We start from the raw sequence: 25,014 nt of genomic DNA, 5'->3' as shown, positions 1-25,014 counted from the left end.
AGTGAGTGTTACACACACCATACTCCTTCCCACAGTCCTGGCTGTTGAACAGGGCTGTGGGCTGGCCCTGGCTTGAGGCTCTTCCCTGACTCTGCTGTTTCACAGGTTGAGCCCAACATCTTTCTGCAAGAGGAGCAGATGTTACCTCCGAGGCTGGTGAGCTGTGGCCAAGCTTGTTGCCTCCTGTTCTGCCTCCACCAGGGCATCCTCTGCCCCTTGTTTTCCCCCTCTCTGCCCCAGTCTCACAGCAGTTTTTGATTAAAGGACTTCTCATATTCTGTGTTCTGTCCTCTCTCTGGGGGGTAGGGGTTGGGGGAGTGCGGCAAGGCCTGGTGGGGAGCCACTCCATATCAGAGCCTGTTCCAGAACAGTACCTCTGGCATCCTGTGGTGGGGACTCTGGGTCAGCCTCTGCTACCATCCAGGCCATCAGGGCAGCGGAGTGGTCCTGGTCTGGGTTCACTGAGGGCGTTGTCTGGCCACATTGGCACATCCTCCCATTCCCCTGAGGCCCTCTTCTTGTTCTCTAAACACCCTCCTCTGGGATTTGCTGGTTCCCATCCATCGCTGACATTCTGCCTCCCCATGGGAAGGAAGTCATGACCCCCTTACAGAGCTCCAACCCATCCTCCTTCCTGCACTGGACTCATTGTCCTACTTACCCTGACCACTCTCCTTTCCTGTTGGAGCACCCTCGATCCCTCCCTGACTTGCCATTGGTGACGTTGCCTGCACGTGTAGTTCAGCAGGTGGAAACAGGCACAGGTGCGCTCATCTCTCCCTTCCCAGGCTCTGCCCTCTCATTGGAGTCCCTACTGCCTGTACTGCCCTCCCCCCACCCCCACCCCAGTCCCACCTTGCACGCTGGAACCTGCACACAATCCTCCTCTCCTCTTTAGCCCTCACGCCTGAGACTCAGGCACCAATAGTTTCTCTTCTCCTTCTTTGGATTCAATAAAGGGCTTAGGATGAAGCCTGGACCCAGTGAGCTGGGGAGCAGGAGGGAAGGTACAGGGAACACAGGAGATAGGCTAGTCTCTGGGCTGGAGGTCAGGAGATGCATCTGTTTGGTGCCAACCTGGGTCAGAGTGCACCCTGGCAGCTAGAGATGGATGGTGCAGTCCTTTGTGTTTTCACATCCTTCCTGCCCTAGCCAGCTGACCACCCTCACCTCCAGCCTGAGCCTCTCTATACCCTTGAGTGCAAATGGGCCCATCATGCTCTATGGCAAGTGTGGTTAGTAGGTCTCTGTTCTTGCAAGGTCCCCGTCAAATACTGCTCCACCAGACCCATGACACAGAACTTCCAACAAAGGATATTTCCCAGAGTATCCCAGCTCAGTATCCCAGACTACCTCTTTAGGGCACATGACAGTGAGTCTGAACTCTCTGTTCAATTTCTCCCTCACTGAAGTTTGGGGAGCACTTCCTTTCTCTCAGCCAGCACTCCAGGACTGTGCCAGCCTGAGACTCAGAGAGAAAGATCTGTGTTTGAGTGAACTGAGGGTAGGTTCTGCCTGACACCATTCCTGAAAGACCAGGGTTTTATTACACAAAAGGGGGCAGGATGGTAGGTAGCACATTCAAAGTTGTTACCTGGACATCTCTCTGTGTGAATAAAAGTCAGCAAAGTTAATGCCCTTGAGACAGAAGGATGTGATTCAGGGAGTAAAGAAAGTAGAGAGTGGTCCAGGTTCTGTAAAGCATTGAGTGAGCCGAAGCAAGGGTTGGATCCCCATCATTCAAGGGGTGGTGTCACATTCCCAAAATGTAGGAGGGGAATGATGCAGGAGGCACCAAACCTCAGGACAGGGTGTTGGGAATCTCAAAGTGCTGGAGTCGCTGGAGGAGGCTCTGGATCTTACCTTGCCATTCTATGATATCTGTCAACTACTGAGGGTGTGGATGAATGAAAATGGGAAGAGTGGCTCTGGAGAGTACCAGGGATACTGCTGCTCATCTTAGAAACAGGGAACCGCCCAACATGAGTTACCTGAGGGAGGGGCAAGATGGGTGCCATGAGGAAGCGAAGTTAGGAGTGACTGCACCTGGGCAATGGGGAGCACTTCCCCCATATTCCTACGTTGATTCCCTTCCAGGCCTCTTGGCAGGAGGTCAGGTGGACAGACTACATGTGGGTTGGAACAGTCAGAGATCCCAGGGTCAGAGTAGAACATTGGTGGAACTTCCTCCTTCTAATCAGACGCACCCCCCCACCCCGGACCAATTGGCCTTGATCACTTAGATTACAGCTGTGACCCTGACCCTGATCCAGTGGTTATTGCCTGGTGGTGTAGCACATCTCGCTGTTGTTGAGTGAGTAAAATTGGCAGAGGCCTTCCAGCTGAGCTTTCTGCCCACCGAGACATGTAGGTAACTTGTGCCCAGGGAGAAGTCCAGCACCAGCATCAGCACCACCCTTGGGCAGAGAGGGGCCTGGGACTGTGGTCACCAGGGTGAGGAAGTGGAGAAGCTCATGGAAGGGGAGGTGGGAGGGCATGAGCACAACCCCTCATTCACTTTTTACCAGGCTCCCTTCCCTCCTCTGAGCCCACAGTTCAGACCAACTACCTCACTATGATGTTGCTGGAAACATATACATCACAGGCCCTGGCTCAGCCCCAAGCCATCCACTTCCAGCAGGAAATCTGTGGCAGGGCCTGAGGCATAGGCTAAAGAAATACATCTGTGCCCCAGAGGGTAGGAGGAAGGCCAAAGCCCAGCCTCATTCAGTGCACCCCTGTCGCCTTTCCCCCTCATGCCCGTTCTCCAGCCTGGGAGACAGCGGCAGCTGCCTTGGAGAGCCCTAGGCCCCATCCTGCCTGGTTCTGCTGCCTGTCAAACTCTTGGGAAGATGCTCCCTCCCTATCACGCCCCCACCCCACCAGCACCAGCCCCAGGTCTAGCGCTTTCTCTAGACTCTTGAGGGAGACTGGCACAAACAAAGAATTTCGAGTAGGCGAGCCCTGAAGAGAGCACTGGCTGCAGTGGGCACAGTAACCATGCCCCAAAATGTCAAGAGTCCTAATCCTTGCAGTTGGCTTATATGTTCCTTTGCATGATAGCAGTGGGTTAAGCTTGCAGATGCAATAAAGGCTGCTACTCAGCTGACTTTAAGTGAGGAGACTCTCACCTGCAATTGGCAGGTCCGGCCGGGCACTTTGGGGCTGCCGGGGTTGCCATGTGGACTGTCCCTGTGTGACCCAGGGAGCAGCGTTTGAATGACTAGTGTGCTTGTTGTACCCGTGCTTGTGCAATGTTGACGTCCTGGTAAGTACCTCTCAGACGCAGATGGAGGACTTTTACAAAGAAGATGCACTTTCTTTTAAAAGATTTACCATTTCTATTTCATACAACAACCCTCGCAAACATAGAAGAGAAATTGCATTGAATTAAATATGAGTTAAACAGACAATACATATACACATTATGGAGAGTGTAAGCCTTCAGTCTGACGAATAGGTAGGTAACAATCAACCCATGTCACTACACTCAGGTGCCATGTACATTGCACATCCAGGAGTCACCTACACATCCTTTTCCCTCACAGAATTCTCAAGGATAGGTCTACCTACTGCCTATTCCATTTACTTCACATTCTTGAGGGGGCCAAACTATATATGGAGAAAACAGATTGAGTGTTGCCTGCATCTGGGGATTGACATAAGGGGTTACACTACGAAAACCCAGAAGCAATTTTGCAGGTGATGAAAAAGTTTTTCGTTTCAATTGTGGTGGTGGTACCGTAAGAGGATGTGCTTAGAGTGGCTCAGAGACCTTGTAAGTAAATTGTATCTTAATAATTCCATATTATTGAGATACTAATACCCTTTTTCAACAGCACATGAGACAGTTTTACACATGGTCATCACCAAATGGTCAATACCAAAATCAAATTGATTACAGTCTTTGTAACTGAAGATGGAGAACCTGTATATAGTCAGAAAAAAACAAGACCTGGAGTTGACTGTGGCTTGGATCATCAGATTCACATAGCAAAATTCAGGCTTAACCTAAAAATGTGGTGAAAACTTCTAGACCAGTCAGGTATGACTTAGTCAAATCCACTATGATAATGCAGCAGAGGCGACAAATAGATTCAAGGGATTAGAACTTGTAAACAGTGTGTCTGAAGAACGATGGACTGAGGTCTGTTATACTGTACAGGAGGCTGTGAACAAAACCATCAAAATGAGAAAGAAAAGCAAGAAGGCAAAGTGGTAGGAGGCCTTACAAATAGCTAAAGAAAGAAGAGAAGCAAAGATCAAGGGAGAAAGGGACAGGTATACCAAACTAAACGCAGATTTCCAAAGAACAGCGCGGAGAGACAAGAAGGCCTTCTTCGATGAACAGTGTATAAAACTAGAAGAAACAACAGAAGAGGAAATGCTAGAGATCTCTTCAGGAAAACTGGAGATATCAAGGGAATATTTTTCCCAAAGATGGGCACAATAAAGGACAGAAACGGAAGAGACCTAGTAGATGCTGAAAAGATCAAGAAGATATGGAAAGAATATACAGAAGAACTGTCCAAAAAAGATCTTAATGTACTGGATTACTGCGATGGTGTGGTCACCACCCAGAGCCACCTGTTCTGGAGAGTGAAGTCCAGTGGGCCTTAGGAAGCACTGCTCTTAATAAAGCTAGTGGATGCGACGGAATTCCAGTAGAACTTCTCAAAACCCTAAAGGATGATGCCATCAAAGTGTTGCATCCAATATGTTAGCAAACCTGGAAGATCTACCAGTGGCCACAAGACTGGAAAAGTCAATCCACATCCCAATTCCCAAAAAGAGTAGTACCAAAGAATGTGCTAACCATTGGACAATTGTACTCGTCTGCCATGCCTAGAGCCAGACATCCTGGAATGTGAAGTCAAGTGGGCCTTAGAAAGCATCACTACGAACAAAGCCAGTGGAGGTGATGGAATTCCAGTTGAGCTATTTCAAATCCTGAAAGATGATGCTGTGAAAGTGCTGCACTCAATATGCCAGCAAATTTGGAAAACTCAGCAGTGGCCACAGGACTGGAAAAGGTCCGTTTTCATTCCAATCCCAAAGAAAGGCAATGCCAAAGAATGCTCAAACTACTGCACAATTGCACTCATCTCATACGCTAGTAAAGTAATGCTCAAAATTCTCCAAGCCAGGCTTCAGCAATACGTGAACTGTGAACTTCTGGATGTTCAAGCTGGTTTTAGAAAAGGCAGAGGAACCAGAGATCAAATTGCCAACATCAGCTGGATCATGGAAAAAGCAAGAGAGTTCCAGAAAAACATCCATTTATGCTTTATTGACTACGCCAAAGCCTTTGACTGTGTGGATCACAATAAACTGTGGAAAATTCTTCAAGAGATGGGAATACCAGACCACCTGACCTGCCTCTTGAGAAACCTGTATGCAGGTCAGGAAGCAACAGTTAGAACTGGACATGGAACAACATACTGGTTCCAAATAGGAAAAGGAGTACCTCAAACCTGTATATTGTCACCCTGCTTATTTAACTTATATGCAGAGTACATCATGAGAAATGCTGGGCTGGAAGAAGCACAAGCTGGAATCAAGATTGCCGGGAGAAATATCAATCACCTCAGATATGCAGATGACACCACCATTATGGCAGAAAGTGAAGAGGAACTAAAAATCCTCTTGATGAAAGTGAAAGAGGAGAGTGAAAAAGTTGGCTTAAAGCTCAACATTCAGAAAACAAAGATCATGGCATCTGGTCCCATCACTTCATGGCAAATAGATGAGGAAACAGTGGAAACAGTGTCAGACTTTATTTTTTTGGGCTCCAAAATCACTGCAGATGGTGACTGCAGCCATGAAATTAAAAGACACTTACTCCATGGAAGGAGAGTTATGACCAACCTACATAGCATATTGAAAAGCAGAGACATTACTTTGCCAACAAAGATCCGTCTAGTCAAGGCTATGGTTTTTCCAGTGGTCGTGTATGGATGTGAGAGTTGGACTGTGAAGAAAGCTGAGCACCGAACAATTGATGCTTTTGAACTGTGGTGTTGGAGAAGACTCTTGGGAGTCCCTTGGACTGCAAGGAGATCCAACCAGTCCATTCTGAAGGAGATCAGCCCTGGGATTTCTTTGGAAGGAATGATGCTAAAGCTGAAACTCCAGTACTTTGGCCACCTCATGCAAAGAGTTGACTCATTGGAAAAGACTCTGATGCTGGGAGGGATTGGGGGCAGGAGGAGAAGGGGACGACAGAGGATGAGATGGCTGGATGGCATCACTGACTCGATGGACTTGAGTCTGAGTGAACTCCGGGAGTTGGTGATGGAGAGGGAGGCCTGGCGTGCTGCGATTCATGGGGTCGCAAAGAGTCGGACATGACTGAGCAACTGAACTGAACTGAACTGCCATGCTAGCAAGGAAATGCTTAAAATCTTGCATGCTAGCCTTCAGCATTATGTGAACCAAGAACATCCAGATGTCCAGGTTGGGTTTAGAAAAGGAAGAGCAACCAGAGATCAAACTGCCAACATTCGCTGGATCATAGGGAAACCAAGGGAATTCCAGGAAACCATCTACCTCTGTTTCATCAACTACGCAAAGCCTTTGTCTGTGTGGGTCATAATAAGCTGTGGAAAGCTCTTAAAGAGATGGGACTACAAGACCATCTTACCTGTCTCCTGAGACACCTGTATGTGGGTCAAGAAGAAACACACACTGTATGGAACAACTGACTGGTTCAGGACTGAGAAAGGCGTACGACAGGGCTGTCTGCTGTCACCCTGTTTGTTTACTCTATATGCTGAGCACATCATGAGAAATGCCGGGCTGGATGATTTACAAGCTGGAATCAAGATAGGCAGGAGAAACCTCAACAACCTCAGATATGCAGATGATACCACTCTAATGGCAGAAAGGGAAGAGGAACTAAAGAGCCTCTTGATGAGGGTGAAGGAGGAGAGTGGGGAAAGCCGGCTTAAAACTAAATATTGAAAAAAAAAATGATCACGGTATCCCACCCCATTACTTCATGGCAAATAGAGGGGGGAAGGTGGAAATGGTGACAGATTTCCTCTTCTTGGGCTCTAAAATCACTGTGGATGGTCACTGAAGCCATGAAGTCAGAAGACGTTTGCTTCTTGGCAGGAAAGCTATGACAAACCTAGACGGTGTGTTGAAAATCAGAGACATTACTCTGCTGACAAAGATCCATATAGTCAAGGCTGTGGTCTTCCCAGTGGGCATGTACGGTTGTGAGAGCTGGAGCGTAAAGAAGGCGGAGCACCAAAGAATTGATGCCTTTGAACTGTGGTGCTGGAGAAGACTCCTGAGAGTCCCTTGGACAGCAAGGAAATCAAACCAGTCAATCTTAAGGGGAATCAACTCTGAATCCTCATTGGGAAGGACTGATGCTGAGCTGAAAGTCCAGTATTTTGGTCATCTGATGCGAACAGCTGACTCATTGGAAAAGTCCCTGATGGTGGGAAAGACTGAGGACAGAAGGAGAAGAGGGCGTCAGAGGGTGGGATGGCTGGATGGCATCACCCATGCAATGGACATGAACTTAGGCAAACTTCGGGAGATGGTGAGGGACACGGAGGCCTGGCAAGCTGAAGCCCACGGGGTCACCAAGAGTCAGACACGACTGGGCGACTGAACAACAACAACAAACCCATATTATTAAACAATGGTGAAAACTGGAAATCAGCTGCAGCAAAAAAAAAAAAAAAAAAAACAACTGTAGGAAAAAAACAAAAATGTGGAGGCTAAGTCACTGAAGAAATCAAAGAGTAAATCATAATATACCTATAGAGTAATGAAAGGGAAAACACAAAGCCTGTGGGATGCAGCAAAAGCAGTTAAGAGAGAATTTTATAGCAATACAATCTCACCTCAGGAAACAAGAAAAACCTCAAATAAACAACCTAATCTTACACCTAAAGCAATGAGAGAAAAAAGAACAAATAAAATGGAAAGTTAACAGAAGGGAAGAAATCAAAGATCAGAGCAGAGATGTATGTAATAGAGATTAAGAAAGCAATAGATGAAGTCAATGAAACTACTTTGGCCACCTGATGTGAAGAATTGACTCATTGGAAAAGACCATGATGCTGGGAAAGATTGAAGGTGAGAGGAGAAGGGGATGGCAGAGGATGAGACGATTGGAGAACATCACTGATGCGATGGACGTGAGTTTGAGTAAGCTCCAGGAGTTGGTGATGGACAGGGAAAGCTGGCGTGCTGTAGTCCATGGGGTTGCAAATAGCCGGACACAACTGAGTGACTGAACTGAAGTGAATAAAACCAAAAGCTGGTTCTTTGAGAGGATAAGCAAAAGTGATAGACCTTTTGCCAGACCCATCAAGAATAAAAGGGAGAGGGTTAAATTCAATAAACTTAGACATGGAGAAGTAAGTTGCAACTGACATCACAGAAATACACTGGATTGTAAGAGAATACAGGAAGCAAGGATATGCCAGTGAAATGGACAACTTAGAAGAAATGGACCAATTATTAGAGTGGTACAATTTTCCAAGTATGAACCAGGAAGAAATAGAAAATACAAAGAAACACATCATATGTACTGAAATTGAAACTCTGACTTAAAATTTTCCAGAAAACAGAAGGCCAGGACCACATGACTTCAGAGGCAAATTCCATCAGGCATTTAGTGAAGAGTCAATACCCATCCTTCTGAAACTATTCCAAAAACTTGCAGAGGAAAGAACACTCCCCAAACTCATCCTATGAGGCCACCGTCATCCTGATACCAAAAGCAGACAAATATACCACCAAAAGAGAAAGTTACAGGGCAATATGAATGATGAACATAGGCACAAAATTCTCAACAAAACAGGAGCAAACCAAATCCAGCAATACATTAGAAGGACCACACAACATGATCAAGTGGGATTCATCCAAGTGATGCAAGAATTTTTCAATATCCACAAATCCATAGATCTCAATAGATGCAGAGAAGCTTTAGAGAAAAGTCCAACATCCATTTGTGATAAAACTCTCCAGAAAGTGGGCATAGAGGGACCCTATCTGAACATAAAAAAGGCCACATTTGACAAACCTACCGATAACATCATACTCGATGGTAAAGAGAAGACAGCGTTTCTTCTAAGATCGGGAAGAAGAGAAGGATGGCCACTCTCGCCACTTTTATTCAATATAGTCACGGAAGTTCTAACCACAGCAATCAGAGAAGAAAAAGAGATAAAAGAATCCAAGTTGGAAAAGAAATAAAGCTGTCACTGCTTGCAGTTTGCAGGATACTATGCATAGAAAATGCTAAAGATGCTGCCAGAAAACTATTAAGAGCTCATCAATGAATTCAGTAAAACTGCAGGATACAAAATGAATGCACAGAAAATTCTTGCATTTTCACATGCTAACAATGAAATTTCAGAAAGAGAGACTAAATAGACAATCCCATTTATCATCACATCAAAAAGAATATAGAACAGTCTTATGGACTCTGTGGGAGAGGGAGAGGGTGGGAAGATTTGGGAGAGTGACACTGAAACATGTACAATATCATGTAAGAAACGAGTTGCCAGTCCAGGTTTGATGCGCGATACTGGATGCTTGGGGCTGGTGCACTGGGACGACCCAGAGGGATGGTGTGGGGAGGGAGGAGGGAGGAGGGTTCAGGATGGGGAACACATGTATGCCTGTGGCGGATTCATTTTGATATTTGGCAAAACTAATACAATTATGTAAAGTTTAAAAATAAAATTAAATTAAAAAAAATGTCCACAGGCCTCCAAGGCCAGAAGATAATGTACACAACATTGTTTATAGGAAAGGTATGCAGAAAAAACCCTGGTTTTGATAAAGACAAAACAGGTGTAATGTTTGGGCTGACTCTGCATGACTCTGCATATTTCATTTCCCTCTATGTACAAGTCAAGCTTTAAAAGTTCCTTTTGAAAATAAAGTTATGGGCCTTGCTCACCAAAAAAAAAAAAAAAGAATAAAACGCCAAGGAATAAACCTAAGGAGACAAAAGAGCTGTACTCACAAATCTATAAGATGCATGCACCCCAATGTTGATTGCAGCACTATTTACAACTGCCAAGACATGGTAGCTACCTAAATATCCATCAACAGAGGGATGGATAAAGAATATGTGGTACATATATACAGTGGAATATTACTTAACCATAAAGAGAATGAAATAATGCCACTTGCAGCAACATGGATGGACATAGTGATTGCCATACTGAGTGAAGAAAGTCAGAAAGAGAAAGACAAATGTCCCTTACATGTGGAACCTAAAAAATTGTACAAATGAACTTATTAACAAAATGGAAACAGACTTTGAAAACTTATGATTACCAAAACGGAAAGGCAGAGGTAGGGAAGGGATAAAGATCCTAATCTATAACATCCTAACGAGAGCTGTTGAAGATGACGTAAACAGATGGAAAGAAATATCGTATTCTTGTGAGGCCAAGCATTAACAACTAGCCTCTGCTTTACATTTCCTAAGGAAGGAGGCAAGTGGGCTTGAGTCCAGATGTTTACAATCAGCCTCCGGCTTGCACTTTGAAATAGAATAAGAGTAACAGGGTAAATAGTCAAGCTTTGTCTCCTGAGGACACTTTAAGATAACAGCTCTGGCAGAGACAGAGGAGCTCTCTGTTTGAGTACAAGATCAAGAGGTCACATATGTCCCATTCTCAGGGCAGGAGAGACACTGCACATGGGCAGAAAGGCTCCTTGGGGGTCAAAAACAAAGGGGCCCCACCCCATAATATGTGATGCAACATCTGATGCAACCTGATGCGAAGAGCCGATTCATTGGGAAAGACCCTGATGCTGGGAAAGAGAGAAGGCAGGAGGAGAAGGGGACGACAGAGGATCAGATGTTTGGATGCATCAAGTCAGTGATGCCTCACTGACTCAATGGACATGAGTTTGAGCAACCCCTGGAAAACGATGAAGGACAGCGAAGCCTGGCATGCTGCAGTTCATGGGTGGCAAAGAGTGGGAAACGACTGAGCTACTAAACAACAATAATTTCTATTGCATATAATCCTGCAAGCCTAAAACATACTTCTCTCCCCACTATGCATCAGTATCAAATGAATAAGCATAGCCTTCTGCTGACGTAGGTAGGGCTAGTTCCTACATTGCTGGCTATGGGGTCCTAGGTGTCCCAAAGTTCATCTTGTCCTGCTGGTGAGTGTGGCTGTTTCTGGGGGCAGCTGGCTGACATGCCAAGGTATCTTGAGGCTGGTTTGTCCTGCCATTGACTGAGTTTGGGGCCCAGGGTGTCCTGGGGTAGTGCCAGCTCGCTGGTGGGTGGAACTCTGTTTCTGTTCCTGGGTCTCTAGCTGCAGGGCCCTGGGGGTCCCAGAGCTGGTTTCAGTCCACTGTTGGGTGGGGCCACTTCCTGACATGGCTGGCTGTGGGGTCCTAGATGTCCCAAAGGGGGCTTCCACACACTGCAGTGTGGGGCCAGATTCCAGAGCTGCTGGCTGAGAGCTCCAAAGTGTCCCAGACCTGGTGTCTACTTGCCAGTACACTGTGCTGGGACTCAGTGGCTCTTGGGGCTGGTGTGGGCCTGCTGGTGGGTGACCTATTACCTGGTATGGCAGGCTGCAGGGCTGGAGTTACTCCGGTTGCTGTTGTCTGCCTGCTGGTGTGTGGAGCTGGTTCTTGGGTTCTCTGGCTTCAGGGCCCTGGAGGAGTCCAGGAGTTGGTGTTTTGGGCCATGGGTGGCTGGGGCTGGGTCCAGGGCATACTAGGGCTGGTGCCTACCCACTGATGGGTAAAACTGGTCCTGGGGCTAGCGATGACCTGCTGTGGGCAGGAACTAGGTCCCAGGCTCCGACTGCAGGACCCTGGAGTCCTGGGCTTAGTGCCTTCTCATTGGTGTATAGGGCCAGTGTGGTGTGTCGGGGCCTCTGATTGACAGGTCCAGCTCCAGGGAGTCTTAAGGCAGCAGGCTTGCTTGTGGGTGGGGCTGCGTCTCTGCCTGGCTAGTAGCTTGTCCTGTCCTAGTATTACTGCCTACAGGCTGATGGGCAGGTCTGGGCACTGGTGCTGGTGAGCTGCAGGGAGGATTCCAAAATGGCACTTGCCAGCACCGGTGTCCACGTGGTCGATGGAGCTCCGCAAAGTGGCTGTGTCCCCAGGGTGAGTCCAGCTGCCTCTTGCCTCTCTGGGAGGCTCTCAAGATCGGCAGCTGCCTCTGACCCCGGCTGCTTTCAAATTATTGCTTCAGCCCAGGGTCCTGGAGCATGTGAGATTTTGTATGCCCCCTTTAAGAGTGGAGTCTGCTTCCCACGGCCCTCTGGCTCTCCCCAAATTAAGCCCTGCTGGCTTCAAATCCAAAAGTTCTGGGAGATCCTCTTCATGTGAATAAATACAATTTCATCAGCAAAAATATACAAACTACCACTGCACAGAATAGGCATGAATCTTACAAATTTAACATTGGTTAAAAACCAAGAAGCAACACAGATATATTTAACAATTCCATTCATATAACTGTAAGTAGCTGTCAACACTAACACATAACATTATATATATATATATATATATATACACACACACACACACACACACACACACACACACATATAGTATACAATTTTTGAGGAAAAGGATAGAAAGGATGGCATATAAGTAAGAGTGTGCCTGTTCTCCTTGAAGAAGGAGCGGGTCTAAGATAAGACAGGGAAACTTCAGGAGTGTTGGGGAAGCCGACACTATCCCCTTCTGTGACTTGGGGGTATACACTTGATAATCAGTTATTAAACTCCACGTACATATTGTGACTTTTTCTCTATCTATGTTACGTTTCAGTATAATTGGAGAAAAATATAATGCTTAGGGAAATAACATCCCAGTATAAGCATATTGTAATTATGTTCTAATCAGAAGTAGAACCAAAGTTACTTTCTTTGTTTATAACATATCTAATTGAGTTTAGTAATCTTATTTCATCTACATTAATAGCTATATTTTTGAGAACTCATTCCTTTGTAATGAAAAATAATAAAGTGAAGCTCACATAATTATAATATCAATTTCAATTTTTAATAAATATTCCATATTTGGGTAGTACATTATCACTCAGAATTTAATTGTGAAATTGTGCTGAAACCCACAGAAGTGATGTATTTGGATACAATTTCTCAGAGACTTCTCCCCTCCCCATTCACTTCCTCTCAGAGGTGGAGCACCAAGAACCTGAGCAAAAGAAATGAAGGCCAAAAATCCGGAGCGATGTCCCTGCATTGTAATACACCGACTTGACCAGGAGAGGGCAGTATCGTCTAAGGCTGTTTGTTGGGAAGGGCCAGATGCCATGGCTTGGAGTTCCTCCTGATCTTTGTGATTAGTCTGTTAACCCCTGAGACTGAAGAGCTTATTTGTGCCAATATGGTGGTGATGGTGATGGTGCTGGTGGTTGGATGCGCTGCATCTCCCTTGCCTGTTTGACACTTCCATCTCAACACCAGCCTTCACCTCTACTCCCCGCAGCAGCAGCTCTTTTCTTCCTCTTTCTCCTCAGACAGAAACTGAGACCATTGATGTGCTAGACTGGGTGTGCTCCCACCTTCCACTGGCACAGAAGCAGTAAGTGGGTATGCACAGCCCTTCAAGCCCTTCCCTTGTTCTTTGTAGGGAGCAAAGCTGAAAGAATTTTCCTGAAATGTTAGCCTCCACCCCGCAGTGAGTGCCCCTGCTTTTGTTTCTAGTCTTGTGGCCCAAGTGAAGGCTCCACACTGGTTCGTGGCATTGATAGGGTCAATAGGAAGAATGTCCTGTTTTTTAAATGCTCATTGATTGATGAAATGAAACAAGAGTCATTTTCTGGGGCCACCCCTCTGCCTAAAGATAACATAACTTTTCCCATTATAAATACTGTTCCATCTTCTAACCTTGTTGTTCAGAATTCCAGCTATTATAATTCGCCTCCCTTTTTAAGGATGGACCCGAAACAGAAATTGAGGAAACATTTCTGTTGAGACTTTACCTTAAATGACTGAGCGTGTAAAGGGTCTTCTCGTGCTTATTCGGGATTTTTCATCTCTTTAAACTACATGTGCTTTATTGCTAATTCTTGGACACCATCAGAAGACATTTTGAAAAAAAATTGTTTTGCCCATGATTCTAGGACCATTCTAAAGGAGATCGGTCCTGGGTGTTCTTTGGAAGGACTGATGCTAAAGCTGAAACTCCAATACTTTGGCCACCTCATGCGAAGAGTTGACTCGTTGGAAAAGACTCTGATGCTCGGAGGGATTGGGGGCAGGAGGAGAAGGGGACGACAGAGGATGAGATGGCTGGATGGCATCACCAACTCGATGGACATGAGTTTGGGTGAGCTCCGGGAGTTGGGGATGGACAGGGAGGCCTGGCGCGGTGCAGTTCATGGGGTCGCAAAGAGTCGGACACGACTGAGCGACTGAACTGAACTGAACTAGGACCCAAATGCCTCAGCTGATTTTTCCCGCATGGTTCCTGCCCCAGAATCACAGATGTACAGAATACTAGAGCTAGATAATCTCATGTAGAAATCTAACAGGTCTACTCCTGAGGGGTGTACAAATGAGGAATCTGAGAGTAGAGGGACAGTGCCATGTCCAGGCCAGCAGGCAGTTCAACTCTACCTGTTCAGTCCCCACTTTGCTGTTCGTTAGGACAGAAGCACCTGCATCGCCTCACACTCAGAACTCTCGTGGATGTATGTTGAAGCTGGTGCAGCTTCTTCCCAACCTCCTGACTAATTTGAAACAATGAAATCGGTCCCATTTACTGTCAGTTATAGCTAGAGCCTTGTTCACTCACTTGAGCATCCCAGGTGAAGCACTCCCCTTCACTGCATCCACAGAATCTCTAGTGTTTTGGGGTCACCTTGGATTGCTGACCTAACAGCCCTAACATAAGGCAGAGTAAGGTAGGGCAAGCACTTGATGAGGAATCAGGAGACCTACCTCTCTCCTAACCTGACGAAAAGCACTTTCCCTTTCTGAACCTCTTGTTTCTCCATCGGGAAAAGAGGAAGGTGACCTAGAACAGTGGCTCTCAACCTGGATTCCAAGAACTTCCTGAAATTGTGTGCAGAGTTGTGGGAGGTAATGTATACAGTCTTCTTGGGAGGGTGTATAGAGCTTTCAATAGATTCTCAAAGGAGTCCTATTATGGGCTGAATTGTGTGGCCCTCAAATGCCTATCTTAAAGCCCTAACCCTCAATGTGACTGAATTTGGAGATGGAGCCTTTAGAGAGGTAATTAGGGTTAATTGAGGGAGTGGTAAAGAATCTGCCTGCAATATAGGTTTTGATTCCCGTGTCGGGAAGTACCCCTGGAGAAGGGATACGCTACCCAGTCTAGTATTCTTGGGCTTCCCTGGTGGCTAGACAGTAACGAACCCACCTGCAATGTGGCACACCTGAGTTCCATCCCTGTGTTGGGAAGTTCCCCTGGAGGAGGGCATGGCAACCCACTCCAGGATTCTTGCCTGGAGAATTCCCATGGAGAGAGGAGCCTGGTGTGCCACAGTTCATGGGGTCACCAAGAGTCGGACACAACTGAGTGACCAAGCACAACACATACAGAGGTGTAAGAGTGGGGCCCTAATCCCAAAGGATCTGACATCCTTATAAGAGGAGGAGTTACCAGACCTCTCGCGCGCGGTCTCTCTCTGTCTCCATACACACACACAGGAAATGTCATGTGAGGAAACAGAGGGAAGGTGGCCAACTGCAATACAAGAGGAGTGCCTACACCAGGAGTTGAACTCGCTGGCACCTTGATCTTGGACTTCTAGTTTCCCGAACTATGAGAAACTAAATGTCTTTTGTTTAAGCCATCCAGCCTGTGGTATTTGGTTTTGGCAACTCGAACAGACTAACACAGGGCCCATAACCGAAAAAAAAAAAAAAAAGCTTCAGAGCCATTGCACCCACTGGTTGCCAGAAACCCATCCTGAACATTCATGTTTCAATACAACGTTTTTAGGCACTTGCAGATTTCTTGAGTTCTTGCTTAGAACAGTGCAGTATATCTTTTATTGCAACATGCTTCCTTTTCGAATAGTTGTATAACACAGATTTGTATCTATATAAACCCAAAGACCAGAGTTTAAATCCTGATTCCACCACCTACTAGATGTTTGACTTTGGACAAGTTATCACATGTTTGTGCCTTGTATATAAAATAGGGATAAGATTAGTGTCTACCTCACATGGCTGTTGTGAGAATTAAATGACATAATGCATGTAGAGGGCCTAGCACGTAGTAAAGTTTCAACAGATATTAGTAGCTTTTGTGATGAAAATGTAAGTAGCAGTCAGAGTTTTTTGCCCTTATAAACAACACTGTTGTGAGCAAACTTCTTTATACACAAAGAATTTTTTTAAATACTTACCTAGATTAACTAAGAGAAAAAGACTAAAATAACTAAAATCATAAATAAAAGAGGGGATATTACAATCAATGTGACAATAACAAACAGGATTACACAAGAATATTATGGACAATTGTGGCAAGAAATTGGACAACCTAGAAGAAATGAATAAATTCCTAGAAACACACAGTCTACCAGAACTGAATCAAGGAGACACAGAAAACCCGAGAGACCAATAATGAGATTGAATTGGTAATGACAAACCTCTCCCCCCACACACACAAAATCAGGAACTGATAGCTTCACTGGAGAATTCCACCAAACATTTAAAGAATTAATACCAATCTTTCTCAAATGCTTCCAAAAAATTGAAGAAGAGGGAACACTTCCAAACTCATTTTATGAGGCCAGCATTATCCTGATATCAAAGGCACCAAAAGAAAAGAACACTACAGGCCACTTTCCCGGACAAATGCAGATGCAAAAATCCTCAACAAAATACTAGCAAAACAATTCAATGGCACATTAGAAGGACTATGTGCCATGGTCAAAAGGGATTTATCCCTTGGTTGCATATAAAAGTCAATCAATGTAATAAAACACATTAACAGAATGAAGGACAAAAATCACATGAACATCTCTATAGATGCATAAAAAATTCATCACTCCATGAGAAAAAACAGTCAAAGAACTAGGAGTAGAAAGAAATTACCTCAGCATAATAAAGGCCACAACTAACATCATACTCAGTGGTGAAAAACTGAAATCTCTTCTTCTACGATAAGGAACAAGGCAAGGAAGCCTGCTCTCACCATTATGTTAGTATTCAACAACTGGAAGTCATAGCCAGAGCTGTTAGGAAAGCAAAAGAAATAAAAGGCATCCAAATCAGAAGGAAGTAAAATTAGCTCTACTGAAGAGAGCGTGATTTTGTACATGCAAAACTCAAAAGATTACATGCGCCCACACACACACATGCACACAACTGGTAGAACTAATAAACAAATTCAACAAAGTTGTAGGACACAAAATCCAAAAGCAAAATTCAGTTGTATTACTATACACTAACAAAGAACAATTTGAAAAGGAAATTAAGAAAACAATTCCATTGACATTAGCAGCAAAAAAGGATAAAATACTGAGGAATAAACTCAAGCAAGGAGTCAAAAAACTTGTACACTGCAAACTACAAAACATTGCTGAAAGAAACTGAAAAAGACAAATAAATGGAAAGGCATCCGTCTGCACAGACTGGAATACTAAATATTGTCAAGCAGCCCATACTATCTGAGGTGCTTAATTTTATGTGTCAGCTTGACTGGTCCACAGAGTGCCTAGATATTTAGTCAAACATTATTCTGGGTGTTTCTGTAGGGTGCTTTTTCATGAGATTAACATTTAAATCAGTCAACTGGGTAAAACAGATTTCCCCCCGACAACGTGGGTGGGCTTTACCTAATCAGCTGATAGGCTGAATAAAACAAAAAGGCAACCTTTCCTCATGTAAGAGAATTCCTCCTGCGTGAAAGCCTTTGGACCTGGGACATCAGCTTCTTTTCCTGCCTTTAGACCCAAACTGAAATATCAGCTCTACTGGTTTGGTTCTTAGGCCTTCTAACCTGGACTAGAGCTAAACCACTGGCTCTTCTGGGTCTCCAGCTACCCAACTCACCCTCTAGATCTTGGGACTCACCAGCTTCTATAATTGAATGAGTCAATTCTTTTACACACACACACACACACACACTCCACTGGATCTGTTCTTCTAACACATTACCCAGAGTGATCTACAGATCCAAAGCAAACCCTACTCTTTTCGTGCCTAGCGCAGCCATGGCTCGGGGTCCCAAGAAGCCCCTGAAATGCGTAGCAGCTCCAAAACATTGGATGCTGGATAAACTGACTGGTGTGTTTGCCCCTCGTCCATCTACCGGCCCCCACAAGCTAAGGGAGTGTCTCCCCCTAATCACTTTCCTAAGGAATAGACTTAAGTATGCCCTAACTGGAGATGAAGTAAAGAAGATTTGCATGCAGCATTTCATTAAGATTGATGGCAAAGTCCGCACTGATATAACCTACCCTGCTGGTTTTATGGATGTCATCGGCATTGATAAGACTGGAGAGAATTTTCGTTTGATCTGTGACACCAAGGGTCGCTTTGCTGTTCATCGTATTACACCTCAGGAGGCCAAGTATAAATTGTGCAAAGTAAGAAAGATATTTGTGGGGACAAAAGGAATCCCTCATCTGGTAACCCATGATGCTCGTGCCATCCGTTACCCTGATCCCCTGATCAAGGTGAATGATACCATTCAGATTGACTTGGAGACTGGCAAGATTATTGATTTCATCAAATTTGACACTGGTAACCTGTGCATGGTGACTGGAGGTGCTAACCTGGGAAGAATTGGTGTGATTTCAAACCGGGAGAGGCATCTAGGTTCTTTTGATGTAGTTCATGTGAAAGATGCGAACGGCAACAGCTTTGCCACACAGCTCTCAAACATTTTCGTTACTGGCAAAGGCAACAAACCATGGATCTCTCTTCCTCGTGGAAAGGGTATTCGCCTTACCATTGCTGAGGAGAGAGATAAGAGATTGGCAGCCAAACAGAGCAGTGGATAAAATGATCTCTATGTGATGAGATTGGAAAAGTCTTTGTAATTAAAGATAATACCAAGTGGAAAAAAACAAACAAACAAACAAAAAACAAAAAACAAAGCAAACCCTATCAAAATCCCAATAGCATGCTTTACAGAAATAGAAAAACTTGTCCTAAAATTTAAGTAGAATCTAAAGAGATCCTTAACAGGCAAAGCAATTTGGACAAAGAAAAAGTAGAGAACTCAGACTTCTTGATCTCAAAACATTACAAAGCTACAGTAATCAAAACTGTGTGTTACTGCCATATTAACAAATAGACCAATGGAGTAAAACAGACATCTGAGAAATAAACCCTCAATTTTAGAAGATGTGCCAGGCAGTGGACTTCCTGATAGAGGGGGAAAAAATAGCTTTTTTAGATCTTTGGATCAAAGCAAGGACTCTGGAGTCAAACTGCTTGGCTTCAATTCTACCACTGATTCCCATGGGCCAAATGACCATGGGCCAGTGGCCGAACCTCTCAGTACCTGTTTCCTCACCTGTAAGAGGCTGGTAATCATTAGTACTATGGTCCTAGGAGTGTCACAAGGAAGCATTACTATTTACCTACAGCACTTAGAAGAGTGCCGGGCACGGGGTCTCTGCTGTGTAAGTTGCTTTTCATAGATTGTGCCAAATTACCTCCCAAATGGATTTCTTGCACCACCACCACAGAGGTTTGCTCCTAAACTCTCCCACTCTCAGAATGGTTAAGCACTTGGAAGCTTGTCATCCTAGTGTGTGAAGCCCGATTCGTGGTTTTAGTTTACATCTCCAGGATCAGCAGGGGTGAGCATCTTTGCGGGTGTAACTGGACACTGACTGAGACTCTCTCTTCTTTGAATTGCCTCAGAGTGGGGAAAGAGCTGAGGGAGTGAGGTCAACCCCAGTCTGTCCCCCAAATCTGCGTGCCAAGAACGTTTGATGGAGCAGTTGAGGCAGAGATGTTACAGAACAAAACTATGATCCCTTTGTCCTCTGGCCACTTAGGGAGAAGTACGCCGACCACTCATCACTGAGTGCAGGATTCCTCTGCCCATTCTCCCATTGGGTCATAAGACTTGTGGTGGAAGGAAGGCTGGCAAATGCTTTCAGCACGTGCTAGGCGCCCAGCACCCTCAGTACCCACCCCAACCCCCCGCCCTCAGCCTCCGGCTCCACCCACTTCGTACACGGTCAGAACTCAGGGCTGTGACTCTAACCGAAAAGGGGAGGTGGGACAGGAGGAGGTGGGACGAGAGGCTTGACAGAGATACACTCGCAGCATGACCTTCATCAGCCAACTCGCCACCTGCCGGCATGGCTTTTGGGCTTAGCAACAAACCAGAGGAGGCCCTCGACCCCATTGGTTACACCTCGAGGGGGCGGGCAAACAAGGCGCGTGCTGGTTGGCGGGAACCGGACCAATGAGGAGGCGGCAGCGCTGGCACGCTGAAAGCCTCGCGTCGTTTGCGGCGATCTCTTGCGTGCGGTGCCTGTGGTGCTTGACGGCACGTCCAGACGCCACTCGCCTCAGGTGCCCCAACCGCCATCACCGCCGCCACCGCGACCCGGTTGATAAACCGTCGCCGCCCCAGGTCCGGCGGCCACCCAGATCGCGACATGAGCTCCTCAGATGATGAGGTGCTTGTTTGGGGACCGGGTTTCGGCTCAGAGTGCGGGGAGCAGACCAGCGGCCTTGAGGCCGGCTCCACAGCCCCGCGGGGACCCGGCCCCGACCCCGGCCCCGAGCCCGGGGCACCGCAAAGTGGCGAGGGTGAGGGCGGGGATGGCTTCCCAGACCCTGAGGGCTTCGAGTCAGAGCGGGAGGTGCTGGAAGCGGGAGGGCCGGTGCTGTTGGGCTGCGAAGGTCGACCTGGCTCCCCGGCCGACGACACAGGGTACGCCGTGCAGCTGTCTGACGAGTCAGTGGCGGCCATCCTGCGGCAGCTGGCCGACCTGGACTTGCTGGGCATCCGCAGACACATGTCCCCGGAGAGCCACGGGGTCGGCGACGTGTCTCCCTTGCGGGACGTCGAGGCGCGTCCCGGCAGTCGAGGCGCGGCCGCCCAGAGGTGTGGGGAAGCGGCACGGGCTGAGGCCGGCCCTCGCTGGGTCGGCAGGCCCAGGGCGGGCCGGGCCTGGGGGAACCCTAAGAGAAGCACTAACGTGGCTGTGGATCGCCAGTGGCCCCCCTCAGTAAGCCCAGCCAGGCTGTTCTCCGACTCCGAGTCCTCTGATGAGTGCAGTGAGATACAGCCTATGAGGGTGAGCATTTATCCCAAAGACGGAGGCCAGGCCAAGCTGAACAGCCCCAAGGATCCCCGGGACACACCCAGACACTCGAATGTCCAAGGCAGGGAGACTCTCCCTAACGTACCAGGCACTTGCCTGTCCTCGGCTCCGCGAGGATTGATTTCGGTTGTGGAAAGGCAGGGCAAGCAGGGCGATGCAGAGCAGCAGGATATCTCACCCCCTAAGAAAATACAGAGCGTGCTCTGGGGGAAGGGGGGCAGCCTGCCCAGCTTCCCGGGAGTAGCAGCAGCAGCAGCTACTGCAGCTGCCGCTACAGGCAGGCTGCCGCGGCCCAGTCCTAGGAGGAAGAGGGTCCAGGAGAAGAAATCCCTTGGGGGCGTCTCCAAACCTGCCCCGGGGAGAACCTTCCCTTCCTGGGGACGGGGAATCTCGGCCACTCCCCTGGATCCGGCCACCTTCCCCCCAATCTCCGGCATCCCGCTGCTTGGGAGGTCCCAGAAGTATGCCTTGGTCCCTTGGGGAGCCAAAGAGTCCAAGCACACCGGCGCTGGGAAGAAATCTGTGGCTAGGCGGGCCCGGGAGTTGGTGGCAGCAACGGCGGTGTCAGGGGAAGACAACGACCCAAATAGAGACCCAGTCCCAAAGGGCCAAGTGAGTATGCCAGGCCCCTCCTCTCTCCCCACTCTTCCCCTCCCACCCTCCCCAGGACACATGTCTTCACCCCGTGCTCCCCTCTCTCCATTCCTCAGGGGTCGTCACTGGGTCATTAGGATGCCAGTTTGGGGTCCTTTTACTAGGGACAAACGTTAAGGTAGCACTTTGGGTGTGCTGGGCTTGGTTCTCCACCCTTGGCCTGTTTCCAGCCTCCTCCACGAGGCTGGGGCTGGCGTGGAAGGGAATTGATTTGAGGGGACCCCTTAAAAGCTTCACAGAGCTTCGGTGTTTAGACGCATCACTTTCCTGAATCCTACTTCCTGGCTGTTCCCCAAACCTTCCTTGCAGGGGCCCCAGGCTTTCTCAGTTCCACACTGTTGTCCCCTGCTCAGCTCTGCCTGCTGGCCTGGGGCTGGCTGACAGAGAATGTGCTAAAGAGATCAGCCTTTCAATTCTCTTTCCAATTCCCTGCCTCAGCTCAGTCTTGAATCATACGAGCTCTCTCACACACAGACATAGACACATAAATGCACTGGTACACACACGTGCGCGCATGCGTGCGTGCGCGTGCACACACACACACACACATACACACACGTCCTTACTCCAGATCAGTGAGAAATCTTTGTTTTTAGCTGACCACTGACAGGCCGTGGCCATCTTGTCCACGGGTGCATCATGGAGAACCCAGCACCGCCAACCTCAGCATCAGAGGTGGGCAGGATTCAGGCAACTCAAAGCCCGTGGCCATGAACAAGGGAGAAGTCATGCCCAGAGGGCCTGGCCCCTCAGGTGAGTGTCCTGGGTTTTGATTTGGGGGGTGGAGACCAGGGGTGAGGGCAGAAACCTCCGTCTCTGACTCACTCTCTCTTTTCTGGGGGCTCAGCGTTGCTCTCAGGCCACTTCTCCCATGGGAAACAGGGTGTCAACAGGGCTGACCCTGGCCCCATCACCTTCTGTGTGGGATTTGTTTGGCAGGGGTGATTGGTGGCAGTGCCCCAACAGCTACTCTGGGCGTAGACCTGCAGGCTAATAGCCTTTTCTGTGAAGTGCTGTTCGCCCACATTGCTCTCCCAGGTGCTGGCTGTGGCTGCCGCTCTGGGAAGCTCGAACCCAGAACCACAGTCTTTGGAGACCATCGTGGTGAAATGGCTGCCCCTGCGGAATAGGAGGGGCAGGCCCAGAGAGAAGGTTTGGGCTGCCTGCCAGGCAGAGCAGGGGAGGCTTGATGCTAGCAGAGGGTGGTACTGCCTCACCTCACGTTAGACCCTGCTTGGCCCTTTCCACCTCACTGGGAGCCTGGGAAGCTGGATCGTGTGTCTTTTCCCTATCAGGTGACCAGAAACCAGCTGACCATCACCCAAGACTGAAAAGGCAGCAGCAGCCACCCAGAAGGCAGGGCTGTCCTCGGGTAATGCTTCTTCTGACTCCTGGAAATGCACACCCAAACCCCATGGTGGGATCTGGGTCCAAGTTCAACGGACATGTGTGGGCCCCCCTCCCTCATCCCCATCCCACACCCCAGGGAGGGAGCCCACCTCCTTTCCACTGAGGAAAGTCTTTCCCTTGCCAGTCTGGACACCTGGCTTTGGGATGAAGGGCCCAGGGGAGAGGAGAGGAGGAGGAGAGGGGAGGCGGGTGTATACTAACCATTTCTCTTCCTCCTGTGTCTGCTGGCCTAGTGTCTGGTGCTACAGAAAGAAATAGACGACCTTAAGGAGCAACTTGGTATGAGGAACCAGGGACAGAGAACAGCGGGTTCTCAGTGCAGAAGCGGGGTGGGCCCTTGGGGTGGGGTGGGCTGCAAGTGCAGGGGACCTCGCAGGGATCAGCATTCCTGTGGGGAGGAGAACCTAGCAAGCCTGCCCCTGGGGCGTGCGGACAAGTAACAACGTACTGTGTGGACTGCGTGCACACTCTGCCAGCCATTCGAGTCCTAGAGAGTTCCTTCTGATAGGACTTGTAGAGATGCCTTGTTGATCTGGTGTGGCCTCTAAGGTTCTTGTTGGATATTTTGCGAGACAATTTTTGAATGGTTTGGGCGTGGCCCCAAGCTTGAGAGCTGCTGGCACGTTTTGTTTCCTTTTAGGAAATGGCTCCACATTTAATTCGGGTAGTGGGGCCCGATCAGGCCCAGAGCTCTTTCTTTGCATCAGGGCTGGGGGTACGTGGGTTTCAGGTTGCAGGGCTAGGTGGTTCCCCACGGGGACAGGGGGACAGGCTTCTGTGTCCGTCTGTCTGGAGCACCTGTTTATGCCTCTCCCTGTTGCAGCCTCCATGCAGTACCTGGCTGAGAAGTTCCGGATCCTTTGAAGTGAGTGTTACACATTCCATACCCCTTCCCACAACGTCGGCTGTTGAGCAGGGCTGTGGGCTGGCCCTGGCTTGAGGCTCTTCCCTGACTGCTGTTTCACAGGTTGAGCCCAGTATCTTCCTGCAAGAGGAGCAGCTGTTACCTCCGGGACCGGCGAGCTGTGGCCAAGCTTGTTGCCTCTTGTTCTGCCTCCACCAGGGCATCCTCTGCCCCTTGTTTTGCCCCCTCTCTGCCCCAGTCTCACAGCAGTTGTTTTTTTAAAAAATTAATTAATTTATTTTACTTTACAATATTGTATTGGTTTTGCCACAGCAGTTTTTGATTAAAGGACTTCTCATATTCTGTGTTCTGCCCTCTCTCTGCGGGGTAGGGGTTAAGGGAGTGGGACGAGGCCTGGTGGGAAGCTGTTCCACCTCAGAGCATTTTCCAGAACAGTACCTCTGGAATCTGTGGTGGGGACTCTGGGTCAGCCTCTGCTACCATCCAGGCCGTCAGGCCAGCGGAGCGCCCCCAGTCTGTGTTCTGTGTGGGCTCTGTCTGGCCACATTGGCACGTCCTCCCTTTTCCCTGAAGGCCCTCTTCTAGTTCTCTAAACACCCTCCTCTGGGGTTTAGCAGTTTCCATTCATTGCTGCCATTCTGCCTCCCTGTCAGAAGGAACTCGTGACCCCCTTACAGAGCTCTAGTCTTTCACCCTTCCCTCACTGCACTCATTGTCCTGCTTACCCTGACCACTCTGCTTTCCTGTCAGAGCACCCTCCATCCCTCCCCTGGCTTGCCATCGATGACCTTGCCTGCGTGTTTACTTAAGCAGGTGGTAA

At 47.9% G+C, this 25,014-nt stretch overlaps 2 protein-coding genes across 2 annotated transcripts; both read left to right on the top strand.

Annotated features, from left to right (window-relative positions):
* Positions 1–18,181: 18,181 nt before the first annotated feature.
* Positions 18,182–19,069, top strand: LOC147340610 (small ribosomal subunit protein eS4, X isoform-like). The gene has a single exon (XM_086388906.1). The coding sequence runs from the start codon at positions 18,182–18,184 to the stop codon at positions 18,971–18,973; it is 792 nt and encodes a 263-aa protein (XP_086245032.1). The 3' UTR covers positions 18,974–19,069.
* A 1,355-nt stretch (positions 19,070–20,424) lies between these two features.
* On the top strand, positions 20,425–24,533 carry LOC147340609 (uncharacterized protein CXorf49 homolog). The gene is made up of 6 exons (XM_086388884.1): positions 20,425–21,877; positions 22,516–22,672; positions 23,215–23,291; positions 23,563–23,608; positions 24,153–24,194; positions 24,297–24,533. Exons 1-5 carry the CDS (start codon positions 20,594–20,596, stop codon positions 24,191–24,193), a joined length of 1,605 nt encoding a protein of 534 aa, XP_086245010.1. The 5' UTR covers positions 20,425–20,593; the 3' UTR covers position 24,194; positions 24,297–24,533.
* The last annotated feature ends 481 nt before the right edge of the window (positions 24,534–25,014 follow it).

Source organism: Bos grunniens, chromosome X (genome assembly GCF_055505025.1).
Source record: "Bos grunniens cultivar Pamir isolate PY7600 chromosome X, Bosgru_T2T1.0, whole genome shotgun sequence".
Lineage (NCBI taxonomy): Eukaryota > Metazoa > Chordata > Mammalia > Artiodactyla > Bovidae > Bos > Bos grunniens.
This window is presented reverse-complemented; position numbering and strand designations above follow the sequence as displayed.

What these genes read in the sequence shown, in the direction of transcription:
- LOC147340610 (XM_086388906.1), top strand. Translation starts at nt 18,182, where the DNA reads ATGGCTCGGGGTCCCAAGAAGCCCCTGAAATGCGTAGCAGCTCCAAAA.
- LOC147340609 (XM_086388884.1), top strand. Translation starts at nt 20,594, where the DNA reads ATGAGCTCCTCAGATGATGAGGTGCTTGTTTGGGGACCGGGTTTCGGC. An exon ending in CAGAGGGCCTGGCCCCTCAG is followed by an intron (nt 22,673 to 23,214) that starts GTGAGTGTCCTG and finishes TTTCCCTATCAG; the next exon opens with GTGACCAGAAACCAGCTGAC. An exon ending in GAAGGCAGGGCTGTCCTCGG is followed by an intron (nt 23,292 to 23,562) that starts GTAATGCTTCTT and finishes CTGCTGGCCTAG; the next exon opens with TGTCTGGTGCTACAGAAAGA.